This window comes from Montipora capricornis, chromosome 2 (assembly GCF_036669925.1).
Source record: "Montipora capricornis isolate CH-2021 chromosome 2, ASM3666992v2, whole genome shotgun sequence".
In the NCBI taxonomy this organism is placed as follows: Eukaryota; Metazoa; Cnidaria; class Anthozoa; order Scleractinia; family Acroporidae; genus Montipora; species Montipora capricornis.
This window is the reverse complement of record NC_090884.1, coordinates 31,368,957-31,388,956: the sequence shown is the minus strand read 5'-3', so window position 1 is coordinate 31,388,956 and position 20,000 is coordinate 31,368,957. Positions and strand designations below refer to the sequence as shown.

The window sequence follows — 20,000 nt, the reverse complement described above, 5'->3', positions numbered from 1 at the left end:
GGTGGAGGCTAAGGAAAAAAAGGAGATACACTGTAAAACGTGCATGCATTCACCATCTCATCAATTGACATTATCACAGATAGTCACAAAGTCCCGAAACTGCACATGACCGTATTAAGTTGTTTAATGGCCAGCATGTACACATGTAGATATCACGAGTCACATGTTGCTCAGTGGAATGTACAATACATTTGGTTACTATACCGTGTGATTTTATTTTATCTTTGTTAACCCCATATTCAGAGGTTTCAATAACGTTTTCCATAAGCGGCACCCAGTAATGGATGTGATCGCAGGGAGAACTCACACACAAGAGCCTGCTTGTAGGCTAAGCAAACGGTGGTAAAAGGCCCAATAAGCGGCGGTACACCGCCAGTAACCGGCTTTAATTCAAACCCCTGCATATCAAAAGTAATTAGCGAATTGCTTTGGTTTTGCATTTTTTCACTCGGTGATTGGTTCAAAGTTCTCGCGCCACTTTTTCAACCAATCAGAAGTGAAACCAAAACCAATCGCGGCTCGAGCGTGCACATTTTCCCGCGCTTTGTGTCGGCTACGCGTTTTGATTGGTTTACTGGTTTGTCTACGTCCCTTTTGATTAGCCAAAGTAATTGCTTTGGTTTTGGTTTTACGACACTCGCTCTATTACATACATGTACTTAAAATCTGCCTATTACAGGACTGAAGCATCAGGAGAGAGATGGATGCCAATTTCGAGAGACCACAATACACCTGTATGTTTGCAATCATGTCAATATTAATTTGTCAATGTTACGTAGCCTAACGTTGCAGTCTAATACATGTAATTGGGAATAAAAGTGTTAACAAAAAGTGAGGTTTTATCCATTTTAAAGTTGCCTTGATCAACCACAATAATACCTAAAAATATTGAAGATCCGTTACCAGGATTCATGTTAAGAAAAAAGTAAAATCGTTCTCTGGTAAAAAGTTTTGAAAAAACTATGAGCTTTCGACAGACTGAACTGCTGCCTTCAACGGATAAAAATGTGTGAAGCCTAAAAGCGAAAGAAATTTAAATATAACGAAAAATTCGCATAAATTAAAGGGTAAAAGCATGTAGTGGAAAGAATGTTTAAAATGCTAAATGATATTGACTTTAACAATTCTAAAGTCATTGACAAAGCGAACAACCGGAGCAGAAAGACATTGGAGTCATGGCACACGACAAAAACTGTAGGGGCAGACAACAATTCGTGCCCGCTCCCAAGACAATATCACATTCTCTTAAAGAAACACTAATTTTCTTAGCATTTTAAACATTCTTTCCACTACATGCTTTTACCCTTTAATTTATGCGAATTTTTCGTTATATTTAAATTTCTTTCGCTTTTAGGCTTCACACATTTTTATCCGTTGAAGGCAGCAGTTCAGTCTGTCGAAAGCTCATAGTTTTTTCAAAACTTTTTACCAGAGAACGATTTTACTTTTTTCTTCACAATAATACCAGTAATAATTCATAATCACTGTATTACAAAGTTCTTTCTTCTTGTACTGGTTATTTTTTTTGTTTGAAAATTGGAACCCTGGAATGACAAAAATAACATTAATCCTATCACTACTTTTACTTTTTAATCGTTCATTCAAAAATCCTTTTCCTTTTAAGTAAAGCTTTAATACCTGGTTTGGAGGTGGAACAGCATGGGAAGGGTTGCTGTACATGTATCCAGGTCCAGGGGGGTGCTGGGTGGTCTGAGGATACCCATTCCCATGGGAGGGTGGGTGAGGATATCCATAAAGTGGAGGCTGTGGAATGAAAGCAATCTAAGATTTAATTTGCCATGCGCAGAAGGGGCATAAAAAATCCTTGCAACAGCATCCCTGGATTACAATGTAATTTGTTGACGATACAGAGACTTGTCCATTTTTGTGAACTCTTGAAAAACATCACTCGTGAATACCCATAAACTTCAAATTTACAAAAAATAGAGTAATTTCTTACAGTAACCAAATTTGAGAATTATTCAGTGTCACAGCTAATGCACATGCCCTGCAATTTATTCTACAAGCTGTACATGTACACGATACAATAAGCTCTCTTGTTTAACTTTATTTCAAAATTACACAATTGATTTATTTCATCCCAGTAGGATTGAAAATTTCTCATCTGACTAATCTTTGTGGGCCATTTCTGGCAACAGACATGAGAAGGAAAAGAGGCTACATTTCAATTTTATATAGCTTTTACTAACCGAGCAGGAGGTCTGTATGGGAGAATCTTGACCCAGGTCGCGAGTACAGAGTAAAGGAAGTGAGCTCTGTACACACGACCGAGGGCAAGATTCTCCCATACAGACTGACAAAGTTCGGTTAATAAGATGTTTATTACATGGCAAACAAGAACAATTTTATTCATTTAATGTAACTGGTTTCTACTAACTGACATTTTGCTTGCAAATGGCGATGAGTTGAACTTAATTCTGCCAAAGTTTGCTCATCCTTTTTTCTCATCTTTTTGGCACTTCCATAAATAAATATTGGTAGAAGAAAATACTCAATATTTTGGAATTTGTTTGCAACTTTTTCACCGCAAAACATTACCTGTCTAGATGCCGGTCTAGATGGGAAAATCTAGACAATCATATTCGTGAATTTCGTAGTTCCCACCCCTTGTGAGACAGAGCCATATAATAATATGGATTATTAGATGTAGGTGGGGAGCCTGTGGCATCCATTTTATAAATTCGGTAAATTTCATTGTCATCGTGGTCGCATGTGGTAATTAGCTACACCTAAGTTACTGTAAGCCCTGTTGGCCAGGATTTCTACTGTATTGTGTGGTCGTAGAGAATTCCTGTCGCTGCCAACTTTTGCAAGTTACTCTAGACTAAAACAGTGCTGTTAGGTTACAGACAACAATTTATTGCTCCACAATACGTGTCTAACAACTAAGTCAGCATGTTTCCCTGCAAAGTGGCAATAAGGCCAACTTAAGAAAAAAACGTAATTTTTAAGGTTTGAAAATGAGCCTTCAAGACAAGAATACATTTAATCCAAATCTCTCTTACAGCAGTTATCAGTAACACGGTCCCCCTCAAAGACAACTTTTCATATTCAAAAATAAAATTTAGGTTGACGCCAATCAAATGTTTTCATGATGAATTCAACTGCTGTCAAGAGAACAGGAGTATCGTCATGGAAACATTTGATTGAAGTCCACCTAAATTTTACTTCCGAAATATGAAAAAAAGTCCTTGAGGGATGCGTGAAACTGATAACCGCTATGACAAGAGCAACTCACAAAAACAGAAAGAAATTCTGCGAACTTGATTTTCAATGCACATTCGTTTTTTGCTGTCTTAGTATTCAGTTGACAGTAAGAGTTCGTGATGTGAACAGTGGCCAGGTTGGATTGCACCAAAGATGTCGAAACCTAATTTGAATTCTGTCATCATGACACCAAAGCACTCCAAGCTCTCGGCTTGTACATGTAACTCTCACTCGACCTCAGTCAGCACTGACGAATGATAATGTTTTACATGTAAATCAACAACTGCATCCCACATACATGTACAGAGCTGTACATCCAGGTGATCTGGTGACGTAATTCGGAGGACTGAGGAGAAGAATTTTAACGCCGTATCCCACAACCGCGCGCGGCCTTTTTTTGAAATTCAACATGGCAGAGGCGAGGTCAGATCTCGTCGGGTCTAATTGAAAGTTCGCTCAGTAACAGGAAATGTGGTAGGACACGGAATGATCTGTTGAATTTTGGCGATGGAAATACTGCAGGGAGTTTGGAAACAACGCCTAAGGCCGCGCGCGGTTGTGGGATACGGCGTTAAAATTCTTCTTCCCAGTCCTCCAAATTACGTCACCAGATCACCTGGATGTAAATGCCACTACATGTACGTGTCTTGTTTTTAATGATTTTGCTGCATGTAATCAATTAGGCACCCACTACAGAGTAGTAACCAACAGTCTGACAATAGACCACTTTCGACATATTAAAATTCAGCTTAATAGTGAGGCTTAGAGGACACAAACAAAAGAAATGAATAAACATGAGACTGACCCGGCCAACTATAGACCAATTTCTTTATTATCTAACTACAATCGCATCTTTGAGAAAATAATGTTTAACCGATTAAAAGCGTTTATTGATAAAAATGATATTCTTTATAGATAGCAGTATAGACCACTTTCATAAATGGCGACCACTTTTTCATTCTTTTGTTTTAATGTTGATTAGACCTACTGCCCTCATTTTGAAACAAATATTCTTTTGAAAAGTGCTTTTCGTAACGAGGCTAGTAGGGCTTATTAGCATTAACACAAAAGAATATTTTTTTGGTCACCATTATGAAAGAGGTCTATGGCTTCCGAGATAAACATTCCACTCAACATGCAATACTTGATATCGTCAACTCCATACAAAGGAACATGGACAATAAACTGTTTTCGTGTGGTATTTTTATCAATTTAAAGAAAGCTTTCGATACAGTTGATCACTCAATCTTGCTCAACAAATTAAATCACTATGGAGTCTGAGGCATTGTTAACGATTGGTTTTCATCATACCTATTTAAGTGCACTCAAACAACTGAGATCAATTCGTTTATTTCTTATAAGGAAATTGTCCCATGTGGTGTTCCACAAGGCTCTGAGTGCTGGGTCCTCTTCATTTCTGATATTTATTAACGATATTCCAAATTCTTCACAGACGTTAAATTTTGTTTTATTTGCGGATGACACAAACATGCTTTATGCTGATAGACATCTCAAGTCCCTTGAGGAGACCGTTAACAAAGAGCTGAAAAATGTATGTGAATGGCTGCATGTAAATAAGCTGACACTTGACATTAAGAAATCTAACTTTGTTATTTTTCGTCTTCCACAGCGATCGCTAAATTATGAGATCAAACTCAAAGTAATAGACTACAGCACCAACATATCGTCAGGTCTGGAGTGTAAGGAATATGTTAAGTATTTAGGTGTTCTGATTGACAACCATTTGTCCTGGAATTATCACGTAGACTATATCGCTGTGAAGATTAGGAAAATTGTTGGAATAATATCTCGTCTATGACACTTCATTCCATTCTGTACTTTGAGAAGCATATATCAGTCCCTTATACTTCCCTACTTGACATATGGTTTAACTGCTTGGGGCCAAGCCGCTAATGCCCACCTTAATAAATCATTGTTACTTCAAAAACGTGCAATACGTTTGATGTATTTTCTAAATCCAAGAACTCATGCTATTCCTTTTTTCATTTCTTCAAAAATATTACCCATTAACCTGCTTTACTTTGAAGATATCTTACACTCTATGTATGTTTCAAATAACTGTGCTCCAAAAGATTTTTGTGACAAATTTATCAAGACCAGCTTGATTCATTCATATAACATGAGGGCTGCATCTTGTGGCAAATATCACATTAAATTTTCACGTTTAAATCAACAGCGCAATTCTTTTTCATGCTTTGGCGTGAAAGCGTGGAATTGTCTCTCATCGCAAGTATGTAATCTACCTAAACTGGCACTTAAGAAATCAATTCGCAAAGCTTTATTCGCAGCTCTAGAAAGCGAGGAGGATTATATTGAGGCACCCGATTTACTATCCAAAATTAATTTATATCTTACATAACTTTTTGTAACAATTCACTGTCAATCTTTTCGCCTGTTTAGTTTGTTTCGTTTAGAGTGGTTTTCAAGTGAGTGTTGAAAGTAATTAGCGAATTGCTTTGGTTTTGCATTTACTTCATTCAGTGATTGGTTCAAAGTTCTCGAGTCATTTTTTTCAACCAATCAGAAGTGAAACCAAAAACAATCGTGGCTCGCGCGCGCACATTTTCCCGCTCTTTGTGTAGGCTACGTGTAATTACTTCGAGTTTTGATTGGTCTACTGGATTGCCTCCGTCCTTTTTGATTGGCCAAAGTCATTACTTTGGTTTTACGACACTGAATTGAAACTCTCTCTATTAAGCTACTTATTATCAATCAATTGTGTAACTATATATTTATCTCCGGATTAATTGTTAAATATTAATAAAGTTTTATTGTTGTTGTTGTTAAACATGTTCATTCACTTTCCTTTGTTTGTGTCCTCTAGGCCTCGCTGCCAAGCTGAATTTTAATATATCGAAAGTGGTCTATTATCTGGGGCACGTTCTTTTGGTATTATTCCGGAATACGAATAGATGAAATAGACGGTATTTGTGTTCTTTTGGGACCTATTCCATTTTCGGATTGAATGGAATACTATTCATTGGCATTAATTGGTTTGTGCAAAAACCACGAACCTTTTATCAATTAAGTCTACATTAAGAAGAAGAGCATATGGGACACACTAGCACTACGCAAAGCACTTGCAAGTACAAAAAATTATTTGTCATTTTCCCCCTTAAGGTTTTCAGCAAATGAAGCAAACAGAAAAATCGAAAAAACTGCCAAAAAAATTGGTATGTATGGCCATATTTCAAAACTTCGTATTCCCAACTTTCGGGAAACTCACCATACCAAGGCAATTGGCGCATGCGCAGATACAATGGTTCCCAGGTCACCTTCGCTAATAGTATTCCGTTTTCAGAATATGTGTTCTTTTGCAAATTGATATTCCGTGTATTCTGTTATTCCTAATCAGGAATGAGAATAGTCAAGTTCCTCCCAAAAGAATGCACCCCTGGACTGTACAAATCCAGGTGACAAGGTACATGTATGTGCCAACTAACTTTAAGAAACTTACACAATGTAAGAAACTAAAGCCTTGTTATCCCTTGTAGACTTGTCAGTACATGTACCTATTAATAATACAAAGAAACATTGACAAATCTTACCTGATACCCTGATGGAGGTTGCCCAGGTGGGTTGACAGCTGTCACAGAAGTAAAAAAAATGTCAACATGGATATTGAAACATTTCACATGAAATGATGCATATCAATGTGTATTAACTGCCATGGAAGGGGTTTTTGCTCAATCATGTTTTTGTAAAGTACATGTAATAATCAAATCAAATTGTCACAAACTTTAAAAAAACCCAAAGCCAGTGGTACAATTTAAGAAAAGGGACCACCCTTCCATTAATTTGTTGGTCTTTTGCTTCATGTAATGAGACAACCTTAACCGAATTTTACTTTTGTTTGAAAAAACAACCAGAATGTAAAGAAGGTCAACAACAGGGTGTTAACACATTTATGCATTAAGCTGTACCAAGTGTTGACCACAAAGAATGAGGATACATGTACAATGTAAATCACACCGCAAAACTTGTAACCCACGGTCTGGAAAAACTAATAAAGAAGTGTGGAAAAGTTTGAGTAAGTGCTTCCTAACCCTATACAGTCGCACATGTTCAACTTGTCCAGGTCTATATTGGAGGGCAATATCAGCAGATGGGAAGTCTAAACCACCATCCACTTTCTTAACCCTCCGAATCAAAACGTACACAGACAGCCTGTACATGTACAGTACACAATAGGTTACTAGAGAAATAGAACAAGGAAACAAAGGCAGTATACATAATTCTGGTGACTTTTGGTTTTATATGACACTGCCAAATTCTGATAAACAATAGTTTTGAAGTAAATTTTCAGAAGCCTCAAAGAAAAATTAGGGTTGCTTTCATAAAAAGGGAATTGTGACAAAAAACTCTTTCTCATAGAAGAAAATCTCTGCATGCAGGCTGAATAAACATTGGCCAGGATTTAGCAACAACAAAAACAACAACAACAACCAACAACAACAAACTAAGAAAGTTGCTACATGTCAGTACTAATGTGTAATTTCATTTGTACTCCTCACTTAAATAACCAAAGTGATTACTTTGAAACAGACTAATTCATCTAAATGAAAAGGCAAAAATTTACAGAGCTAATTTCTTCTTAAAAAGATTACGTAAGGAAGTCAAAAACTCACCATTCATATAAGGGGAGTATCCATAATGTTGCTGTCTTTTCGTTTGCTCAAATGCTTTGCATTCAGTATGAACCTGAGGTGAGGAATTTCAATCAGTACTTTCTGTATGACATAAATCACCAATGACCCAAAATGTAACACAAGTCTCTAAAGGAAACTGTTTCCTGCTTACCGTATTTGTGGTATCAGATGCACATAACATTGAAGTGTGTAACTTGCTGCTCTTTTCCTTGGAATAAAGCTGGGGTGTTTAGGACGCCAATTTTATGGCCATGTAAGGACAAAAATAAGATCAAAGCTGCACGTGCAGGAAAATGCTTGTGCTACATTACATCCAAATAAGAAAATTTTTAAACTCAAAACCCCAGCTCTGCATGAACAAGAGTTAAATGCTTCATGGTCATGAGCTTCTGGTGGTATTTAGTGCTGTACTGATGCACCAAAACCAGATATCAATCTAAGAGTATTTATTTTGCATGTACATTTATGCAATAAAGAAACAAAAAACATCATCTTATGGTTTTAATACTAACTTGTTTAAACATACATTGTAATTATTTTTAGAGATAAAAGTTCATCTGGCGTAGACTATTGATACTATTAGTATAAGATCGTGTAAAACATTAAAAATTCCTGGCACTGTCCAAAAAAATATTAATGAAGGGAAAATGAGGTCATCTTGTCTGTTAATCAAATAGATCATAAGAAAGAAGTCAAGGAAGAAATAAAAATTAATGCATTTAACTACACTGTACATGTGTAGCACAAGTTACATACAATCACTAGTTAGCACATGTACTGTACAGTAAATGAACTTGAGAGAAGATGACTCACTGTTTGAATAAGATTTTCCACTAGTTTTTTTGCTGCTGCTAAGCCATCAACTTTACCATGGCTACAAAGGTGAATTACAAAATAGCACATTACTAAGAAATACCTACATGTACTGACTGCTGTTAAACTTCTTGGGTGGTAAAAATTGTGCTAAGCAAGATAAGTTTGTGTTCTACAGTGTATGAACTCTACTAGTTAATTAGTATTTATATGCTACTTCGGGCTACCCTTGTTAAATAAAATTAATACTTTACTTACAGTACTTACTTACTAGCATATCATAAATCATAAATAATATAGCTCACATGTCAATTTTGTAATGCAAAGTAAATTCAGAGTGAAAATAGGCAAGCATTGCGTACGTGTGGTAGTGCAGTAACTTGACACAGTGCTTTATTCCATAACTGTCAACTGAGCTGCGTTTTGTTTTCCAGCAGAATAAAGTTGTCTTTGCATAATATGAACATGTAGCTCTAATAGAGTGCCATGGTAGATGTCTTAGGTACAAATAGGTAGGTAAATGTACATGTATAAATAGCCTCCTGAGAAGAACACGTAGTTACTATAATAGTAAAATACTAAACCTAGAAAGATCTCAGAAAACAAAACAAGGGAATCGAGAAACAATGGCTTTGAGGTTTTTAAGAGCCAATTTCTGTAAACATCGAGAATCCGTGGTCACTCGTCAAATTTCAAAATTATTTATTTTGCCTAAATAACACTTAAAGTGGGTTATTTTCGAAAATAGTATCCAAAGATCTCAAAGTGCTTTAATTTTTTCTGAAATCGAGAGTTCCAAAAACGCCATTTAGCGCCCTGTCACTTCTATGCTAGTGTACATAAGCGCAATCACAGCTATCAATGCAATTTGGGCATATTGTAACACATTTCCTGCTCTTTCCAAAGCATAAATTTCTTTTCGAAAAGCTGCTATTAAAATACCCTAGTGTTAGCGGTTGGGCGAATGAGTCAATTTTATCTAAATTGCACACCCCCAAAAGCCCACTGGTACATGTAATTTGACATTGAAACCAGTATTTCGTTGAAGTGCATTTATTGTGCTATGCTGTGTTAAAATTTCTTCCATGGCCTGACAAAAGTGTACCATTGAGAGACAGAAACATGAAGTCAGTTTTTGTATTGCAATCATTCTTGAAATTAACACAAAATTTGCCTTCTCCAAACCACGGCCTCGTCAAGAACTGAAACTCTGCCAACGAATATCCTTTTTTTGCTATTCTGAACGCCTAAAGATTACTGTACTATGATAAGCTTGCTGTAGAGTGATAACTTAAGTTTTAGCAAGGTTAAAGTAGGTGATGAAGTATTTTTTGTTGTGTACCTCTATGCTGATCGGTACGGCAATTTCAAAATGATGTTACATTCGTTGTAAACTGCTTCTTTCTACCAGCTAAAATGGCGTTTTTGGAACTTCCCTCGATTTCAGAAAAAAATCAGTGCTTCGATATCTTTGGATACTATTTTCGAAAATAACTCACTGTAAGTGTTATTTAGGCAAAATATAAAGAAATTCGAAATTTGACGAGTGACGACGGATTCTCGATATCTACAGAAATTGGCTCTTAACTTCTTTTGCATGACAAGTTTAAGTGTGTACTCTGAGCACCTGACAGCTTTCCAAGACAAAAGTTCACTGAAGTTAAGTGCTGTCCGGCGGGGTTAGTACATGTATCTGGATGGGAGACCTCAAAATATACAACTTGCTGTCAGAAGCAAAGGACCAAAAATTCTATTTTAAAGCTCACAAATGCGAATTAAGCAAGGTACAGATTTGTTAGCCTGCTTTATGCAAAACAAATATTGATGCAAAGGCAAATAAATATTGATACATAGTTTCAGGCAGAGCAGAAGAAAGTTTTGAGGAAGTGTCGATCGAGAATAAAAAAAATTGACTTCAGCAACAAAATTTGTGACAAGAAAATACATAAATTTTGTGCCACAAATATAAAAAGTTACCATCAGCAAAACACTTTTTGGGAGATTTTCACTACGTTTAATTTTTCTATTGTACTTTTGACTGCACAAGCAAAAATTGTAAAATCAAAAGGGACATCGATTTCTGTGGTTACCTGTGATCGGGTTCTTGTCTGTGTTAGTTTGTTTCTTTTTTGTTTCTTTTTTCTTTCAAGTGTCGTAAAGTTCGAAGAGAAGTGTGTGAATTCAACACAAAGATCACAATCGGTTAACTCTTGAGGTTGACCATTGACCAAAAGTCAACAATGCACTCTCCTAGACGAGGTTACATGTACTTATCAGCAGGTTATTTCATCCGTTTGGAAATAGAAGCTGCTTTATTATTCATTACTATTTAGAATCAAATTCTTGCTGATTTTGGAGCTCATTTATTGAAATTCAAACACACTTCTAATAGCCCTGTTTATTTTTGTGATTTACGCATGTGCACTTAAAGTGCACTACCACAAAAATATTAAAGAGAGTCCATAGTCCAGCTACATAAAATATGAAAGATTGAACATGTAATACATTTAAACCAAGCTTTTTACATGTACTGTACAATTGTATGTTTACCACAAGCAACCAACTTGTTGTCAAAAAGTCTTCAGACTCACAGGCTGTACACATGCACATGTAAGTTACCAGTAGACGTGTTGCCTTTCCTATGCTAAAATGTGCATGTAGCACAGGAAAGGCAAAAATAAACAAACCTGATATAGATGTAAAGTGCTTCAAAAGCTTCTTTGCCTGAGGTTGGCTCAATAAATCCAGAACCTCTGCCACGGAGTTGAACCTTCATTAAAAGGAAAAATTATGATTTGAAATGCAAATTGGAACATGTAGTGTCAAAAGTCTTGGTTTCAAAAATCCACTAGGCTGCACCTCTTGCTTGCCATTTTCTGAATTTTTCTTGACATCTTTCAATAATATTTTAGTACATGTAAATGTACAATTATAATAATTGTTCTTGCGCAGAATTACATGTAATTTTTCTGAAATTCTGCAACTTCATGTAAAACAATAAGCTCAATTAGATTAGATACAAAATGTAACTGCACATCAGTCTTGCATAGGGCAATCCACAAACCTTGGCTCCTGTTTGAGTGCTAATGTGTTGGAAGTAAGACCCCTGCAACATACATGTAGAGAAAAGGATTAACCCATTGACTCCTGGGGGTTCCCCATTGACGAGTAAAATAATCTGGCATTAGACAGAGTAAAATACTAAGTATGGCCAGTTTAGGGGTGAATGAGTTAATGGGTATAAAAGTCGCAATGTATATGTACATGTATACACATCATAAAATACAGGTAGATGTAGAGACTGTATGCCTGTCGAACACTATTGGCACATATTATATAATACATGTACAAACAGCTGCAAAACAAAAAAGTAATGGAAGGTCTGCAGGCATCTGAAGCAAGAATATTACCCCTGGTCCCTGGAGCTTCTCTTTGACATTAAACTCTGGTATGGCATTATCCAAACCAACAAAAACTTTGTCTTGAACATAATGCATCTAGAAAAATAACAAGAACTTCACATTCAACGTTCAAGTTTATTGAAGGCTTAAGAACATATACATTTACAAAGTAAAATAAGCACTGCTCACAGTTAGCTACTGTAACAGCTACCTGAGACAAGCAGTGGTTTTAATGCATAACAAATTGCAACAATTCAACAATACTGCAGTGGCTACATATACTGAGTAAGTCACCACCCACAACTGAATTCATAAATTGTAAATGTACAGTAACAAGAATAGTGTGAAAGCAGATCTGTGGTTGCTGAATTTTTTGCACATTTTTCTGACATCCATTTACTAAAATATTAATGCACTTGTTCTTTCACAGTGCAACAATTATTTCCTCAAGGCAATCAGCATTGCAATATAATTATAAATGATTGTGTTGACAGGCTTTTTTGCTCTAATTTGACATGGTAATTAGCAACACAGTTATGAACTACAGGTACATGTAGCTCTATTATCGCTCATAAAATAATTATTTATAAGTGATTGCACATGTACATTGTAGAGTACCTTTGTAAGAGATTACTCACCCCTGGGGGTAATGGCTGTCTGTCAAATATTGCTGAAGGCTGATTAAATGAAGGTGTAGACATAGGAGATGGAACAGGCATCCTTTGTGGCTGTGTAATGACTGGTTGTGCCTGCTGCAGATTGCTGTTCCCATCAACTCCAGCCATAATTTCCCTGATTCGCTTCACTGCCACTTAAGTGCCCATGAAATAAAAAATAACTAATTTAAGCATACAATTATGTTAAAAGATGTTTTAAAAAGAAATGTACACTGTATGTCATACACCGTCTCCCACCTTTCTTACAACTGTAAGGGTTATTACCCTATCATGCCAAGTTTGAATAATACCGCTGTTTTCAGAGACACTGATTTTGTGATCCATCTTCCAGTGGAACCACTGATGAAATCATGAATTTGCTTATTTGCATAACACAAATACTCAAAATTAATTACATGTACCTTTGAAAAGAAGAGAATGATGTTTCAAAACGGAAAAGGCCATTATTTTGAAGACCCTTTCAAACATTAAGTACATGTATTTTGTACTTCATAGGCACTTAGGTATTACTAGAATAAATGTGACATGCACTGTAGTACAAGCTACATTGTACAGTACATGTAAGAAAAACAAATCTTGTGTTTTGTAAGAAACTGTATGACAAATTGTTATTTATCCAAAAGAAACTCTCGTTTCCATCCTTAAAAGCATCCACTTCACCATTGCACATTGCATGGATTAATCTTTTTCCTCTCATACAATAATACAATACATACTTAATTGACTGCTCCCCACAGGGGCTTTTTAGGGCCAATGAAACACAATGAAATGATGGAATGAAACAACAACTGTTAAGAATCCCAACTGGCTGGAGGCAAACCAGTTGGCTATTTACAAGTGCAGCTGGGAAGTTGAACCAGGGACTACCAGGATCAAATTCAATGAATGGTCAGAGCGAGTCTTGAACCCGAGATCTCCGGATCTCAAGGTAAGCGCCCTAACCACTGGACCACACTATCTTAAAATAACTACAGATGTACCGGTAACTAGGAGTTTCAGTTTGAAAGTGAGTGCTGGTGTGGAATCTGGGAGCAGTGACTGGTATTTTTTTTAAAAACAGCTGCAAATTTTTGAAGCAAGAGGGTACTGGAAATGTGCATTAAAATATTAAAAGAGCGAAGGATGGTGTGCATACATGTATCTTTAGCCTGTGTGGCAGGCGTTACTATCATATAAGCAAAGGGATAATTTCAAAACAATGGCATGTCAGTTCATTCTTTGAATTTAAACTTCTGTTCTTCTGAAATTTCTGGTCCCTTTTCAGCAAAAAAATGTTACCTTTTGAGAAATGCTGAGCGTAGTTGAGCAAACGTCAATTTAAATTTATTGTCGTACTTGAGAATAGACTACGAGCTGTCTCTTATTTTTCTTTGACGAGGTAGTAGACCGCGCGATTGCGTGACACGCCTCGTTTTTTCCACTAATTTGCATAACATAATCATTTTAGCTGTCGTGCATGGCTCTGAGGAAAGAAAGACGACTTCTTGTGGTCTAGCTAGAGAACCAATTTTCTCTTAATTCAACAGTTGAAGACACTGAAGAACAATTTGACTTGGTGATCAAATGTAAGAGGTTCAAAATTTGTACATGTATGGTTGAAAAATGATAAATGACGGCCCATTGGAAAAGTACTCGACTCGAAGGCTGAGAGGCTGTAAGATTCCCTTCCACGTGCATGTGACGCCATAATCAGTATCAATACCCTGGATTATAGACATGATAACACCACAATCAACTGCACATACTTCCAATCTTACATCCCATAAATTTTGATTCTTTTTCGCTAATATCAAGAATAGGCGCCTGCCTCGCTAAGGCTCGCCAGCAATAATATTAATGTTAACTTACAGTCAACTTTTTCCTGTGTGAGTCCTTGTATACAAAGATACAATGGTTTCACCCTGAAATATCAAGGACAACTATCAACAATTGATCACAATGGCTTTAATAATGGCACTGCATCTGCAATGCACTTGTTAACATAATGTACGGTAATTTTATGACAGAAGATTTGCCTGTATTGTTTCAAAAAGAACGGTTGTTGATGTTGCATACTGATGTTTCAACAACATGTACAACAACATTGTGTAATATTAGTGTGAGCAGGTTACTGGTGACTACCAGCACGAAATGTGGAAATGGCTGATCAACAAACAAAATCAGAATTTAAATTACTACATGTACTTTAACTTTTGATTTTCTTCATCAAGACAGAACAGCTGCTTTGTTCGAATTATTCAAGGCAAAGAATAATGATCAGAATTAATAATACAATTTTTCTACCCTGTTCCCTCAGCTTCTTTCTTTTCTTCTTCAGTCATAAACTTTCCTCTGGTAGACACAGCTGCTCCACTGTAACGATTAATCTGTGAAACAATCATTTCAAAAGAGGGATATCAAATAACTGCACAAGAACAATTACAAATTAGCTGTGCAAAGTGAAAAATTACTTTTAATACTGGATAACTGACTCTCTTGGCAGTTTTGGCACCACTGTCAAAATTGGACAGAAATTTATGTAGAAAACTAGTTTCATCATCTTTACCTCATCTTGTGTTGTACCACGGCATAAAAGGGTGCTGCAGAGAGAATAGTACAACATCACCGTTTCACCATTAATATAAGCACACATGGTGCAGTCATGGTACAGTTATAGTCTACAAAATTCAAAGTTTATTTGATGCACAGGGCTTGAAATTAACTTTTTTGCTCAGGTGCCAGCTGGCGACTAATGGGGAAAATTTGGTCGCAAGATCATAAATTTTGGTCGCCAACTTTGCATGCAAGGAAAGTCATAATTACAGTGTATTAAGTAGCACAAAAAAAAAAGGTTCCCCAACCCACTTTTAAGGGTACAGGTTGCTTTTTGAAGGTTCCATGCAAATTTCAAACTCATTGTGCGATGTCTAGCTTCATTATCAATACAATGTATGTTATCAATATCAAGCTAGTTCCGAGGAGGTCCTTCGGTAATATGGCTAAATCTACGCTTTCAGCATTCACAAATGACGATGGATTTAAATTTTCAATTAACCTTCCTGCCGAATCTTCGTCTTCCAGGCGCAAAATTCACGGTAACCGGCAAGAAGCATACCGTGTTCAAGTGCACCCACGATCCCACGAAGCCGCATTGGCGACAAGTGAATTGCAATTTCAAGCCCTGATGCATGGCATTTCAAAAATGTCAAAAAGAAAAAGGCGGGAAAAATGGAAACGTGAGACAATGTTTTGCCCAAAAGCAAAGTCCCCACAAATTCACTTCTGTACAAGTCGCTTACATGTATCAACAAAGTGCATGTATCTTGTGCTTCAAGTTTTCTCTTGGTTCGAAATTCTTTCAACCACTTCGATTTTGATCTTCCTTTGTTTCAGGTTATGAAGGTTATGATAATGAATATTAGACAGCAAAAAATCAAACTTGAACAGTCCCATACCGAGCTGCAGAGTCATTGATTTCCACTTCCGCTGTCAGTAAGTCCTGGTTCAAGGTTTTGCTGCCATTTTCAAGACTTGGAGGAGCGAGAGCAGTCACTTTAGCTGCTGGTGACGGATGACCCTAGAGATTAATAATATTACAATTTATCATTGTTTTAGCATGATAACAAGCATATGTGCACCTGTACTGTATTTTCCATTCATAGAGACACTACACATAAAAAATACAACTACACATCGATTCTCTGTTACTCTGATATATATATATATTTATTTTTTTTAAGAGGAAAAAGGACGCAACTACATTTCCTGACAAGCCTGTTTCGTGAATCGCGTCACTCTTCAGGGGTGAAACCCCTGAAGAGTGAAGCGATTCACGAAACAGGCTTGTCGGGAAATGTAGTTGCGTCCTTTTTTCCTCTTAAAATATTTACACTGTATTCCGCTCTGCTTCAACGTATTGAGCACTGTTCCACGAGAAAATCGACTTACAGACTCCCTATATACCCTATATATATAGTTGAACTGCTGTACAGTTTGCGCGGCAAACAATTTGCCATGTAATTTCATACTAATTACATGGCAAATGTAATATATATGTATATATATATTACATATAATATAAAATGATGTGTTGCTTGATCAATAGCTAAAAAGTGATCAATTTGCCTGATGATTGCTTTGTAAGAAGCATGAAACTCAGAGTAGCAAATTAACGTTTTTGACTTAGTTCAAGTCTGCTTATCCATATATACAGTACATGTACATGTATGTTGCAGGTCATTTTGTTCCTTAGGTTAATTGCAACGAAACTAGGTCATTTTGTTTCAACCTAGGTCCTTTTATTTTAAACTATATTGGTTAGTAAATTGGTCCTAAAGAAAAGGGGATGAACTTAGGGCAGCTTAGATTTTCATGAGTATTTATAAAACCCCAATGGTTGTTACCGATAAGTCTACGCACTGATTTTAAATGGTTAGCATTAAGATTGGGGTTAGGCATACAATGCATGATAACCGACTCTACTTTTCTTTCTCAGTGCTTTTTAGGACATTGTTCATTGATGAATCCTTTAGGATGGCAGAGGGCAACAATATTGAATTATCGTCCAAGGAATAAAAGAACTGAAACATATATGATGTCTTGTTGATTTTTAATTTGCTTAGTTTTATCCTCTATATTTTGCTTACTTTGAATTCGTAATATTTAATCAAAGGCAAGTAAAAACAAAACTATGAAAAGTCAGGAAAAAGGGTTTCATAATCTATTGAAACTCAAGTTCTTCAATTTGAGCAAGTAGCACATTTGGATGAAGGGGCGTTTCCTTTTCCACTTTATTAAATTTCAGCGCCACATACAGTAATCCTGTAATCCTGAAGTTCAAACTTCTTCTTTTTCTTCTTCCCTTTCTGGTGTATGATAACTGCAAAAGGCAGACAACTGGCTGCCTGCAAATAGCGCTGATAAGCAGTATTTAAGCTAAACACCCATTTCAAACAGTGCTGATAAACAGTATTTAAGCCTCGGGAGCCATTTTTGAGCGGTTAGTTTGCAATAACTGTGATTCAGGGTTAGCCTGCAGTTGGCAAGTGTCAGACACCGCTCTCCTTTAATGTCACGCTCATCCTGCCACTTTTTCAAATTATTCACCATTTTCCTGTAGCTGTGACTTGTCCACTCATTTGTGGCTTTTTAATTTCTTTTCTCCGAGAGATTCCGAAAACCACTTCATATGGCATTTTGCCAATTGTTCTGTGAATGGTTATGTGTTTTTTTACAAGAGGTTTCTCTAAGTGGTTTTCACCAGTGGTTTGGAGACAAGTTCTTTTCTTTGATTAAACTGCAAAGGTTATCTTTTGTTGTTCTATTTCCCCATGTCACCATCTTTTTTTCACTGTGGGAACGCTGTATTTGCGGCGAAAAACGGTTTGTTATCATGACTAGAAATGATGCCTTGTTCCTGGTGTATTTTGCATAGCGATGTGAGTAAACTTCGTACAATATTCGACTGTTAATTTTTTCAAGTCTCACTTTATATCATATACGCATGTGCGAAGTGGTGGTTTTCGTGAAGGCTTGGAAATAGCTTAACAACTTCAGTTGCTGATTCGATGGCTTGGCGGTTAGTACAGAGGAGACGTAATCTCCTATAGTGCGAGGGTTCGAATCCTTGGAGCAGCGTGGAATGTTGTGAAGGCTCAAGGTTAAAGGCACAGTCTGTTGGTAGTAAGCAAGGGTAGTAAGGGGGAAAGAAAGGGAGAGACGGTAAGTGGAAGAAGAACGGAAGGCAAGGGAAAGGTGGAGAAGGCTGTTTTCTTTTTCATCCCCCCTAAAATCCAGGCCCCATTTTTTAATTACATCCCCAAAAAAAGGGAAACCCCTTTTTTAGACAGTTCATAATAACCTACAATACTAGACATATTTAGTTGGAACACTTAGCAAATGGTCCAGAATTATTGTGTTAAAAGATCGTGGCTTATACCACATCCCCCTCCCCCAAATTCAATGTTGCGTGAGAATTTTTCGGGCGACTACAAGTAGTTGTGGAAATCAACACTGCAGGAAGGGGGAAACCGGGATGGGTGTTCCAACAATTGTGAAGAGTATTGTACGTTGAAACAAAATGACCTAGTTTGGTTGCAAATTAAGCTAAGGAACAAAATGACCTGCAACATACATGTATATACCGTATTTACCCGTGTATAAGTCGACCTTTTATGGCCTCAAAAGAGGTTCCAAAAATCGTCCTCGACTTATACATGGGTTAAAGATTTCGAGCCAAGTTCCAGGTAAATAAATTTATTCAAAATTAACATCATAATGTGGTCTTTGGGCATAACGAACGCAGTGGACGAAAGACTTCAAAATGAATGTAAAAGCAATTCCAGTTGAAATGAAAAAGGATTTGTTTTACTTTAAATGTTGAAGATACTCACAAGCACAAATATGAAATAGACACTGGAAATTTTCGTTTTCCAAAGGCGGAAAGCTCTAAAAAACATTGTTTCTTCAAATAAAACGCGATCCTTCAGCGGCTTAGTAACCTGGCGCAATACCTCGTGTTTGCGTGCAAGCATGATCGTCACTCGTGTTGCCTAAAAATACTTGTTGGTAATGATTGTTTTTTATTCTTTATACAAACCTGGATGATTTAAATGCTTTTGCAAACTTTGTATTGTTTGATTTATGAGTTTTGTTTCGTTTGCCATGTGAGAAATTATAAGTCAAGAACCAATAAACCTTGCACATTTTGCATCGTTTTTGAAGTTATTTTCAAAGATTGACTCCTGCTTCTGTGATGTTGTGCTTATCCTCTAAAGCCCTTTATCCTTGAACAACGAAACAGGTTAGTTTGAGGTTTACATGTTCGATTTTCTGAGAACTTTTTCGAAATTCAAGGACAAAATTAGGCTCGATTTCCGCCGCTCACTCGAGTTCGGGTATCCTCCCCGAGAAGAGACGGCTGGACGCGTAAGCGATAGATTGTGTCAGTGACGTAAATTCAAAATATAATTTATGCGAAGTGAATAGTTGCGGGGAAATAGCATTAGACATCCCAAAAACACTGATTTTTAGAAAACAGAAATTAGATAATGCTTAAAACGTCTGTGCGAAGTTTCCAGATGATACGAGCTTGAGTTTGTGGTTAAATGATCAGAATGATCAATGTGAGTTTGAATTCAACCGGCGAATCTGTCCTTGGCGCCAACTGGAAAATCAGTGAAGTTTGCGAACTCAGGCCGTAGAAAACGACACAGTTCCCATTCTCCAGCTTC

The 20,000-nt window shown here is 36.7% G+C and overlaps 1 protein-coding gene across 1 annotated transcript in view; it reads right to left on the bottom strand.

Moving 5' to 3' along the window:
* The window catches only part of LOC138018526 (KH homology domain-containing protein 4-like), a 33,492-nt gene that overhangs the window by 9,223 nt on the left and 4,269 nt on the right, over positions 1-20,000 (bottom strand). The window contains exons 3-15 of the mRNA XM_068865179.1: positions 16,224-16,345; positions 15,335-15,368; positions 15,073-15,155; positions 14,638-14,690; positions 12,751-12,923; positions 12,122-12,208; positions 11,776-11,817; positions 11,399-11,481; positions 8,712-8,772; positions 7,878-7,950; positions 6,798-6,835; positions 1,639-1,764; positions 1-8 (exon numbers count right to left, since the gene is read on the bottom strand). The exon at positions 1-8 is cut by the window's left edge and continues 65 nt beyond it. Coding sequence (XP_068721280.1) covers positions 1-8; positions 1,639-1,764; positions 6,798-6,835; positions 7,878-7,950; positions 8,712-8,772; positions 11,399-11,481; positions 11,776-11,817; positions 12,122-12,208; positions 12,751-12,923; positions 14,638-14,690; positions 15,073-15,155; positions 15,335-15,368; positions 16,224-16,345 — 983 coding nt within the window. The remainder of the gene's footprint in view (positions 9-1,638; positions 1,765-6,797; positions 6,836-7,877; positions 7,951-8,711; positions 8,773-11,398; positions 11,482-11,775; positions 11,818-12,121; positions 12,209-12,750; positions 12,924-14,637; positions 14,691-15,072; positions 15,156-15,334; positions 15,369-16,223; positions 16,346-20,000) is intronic.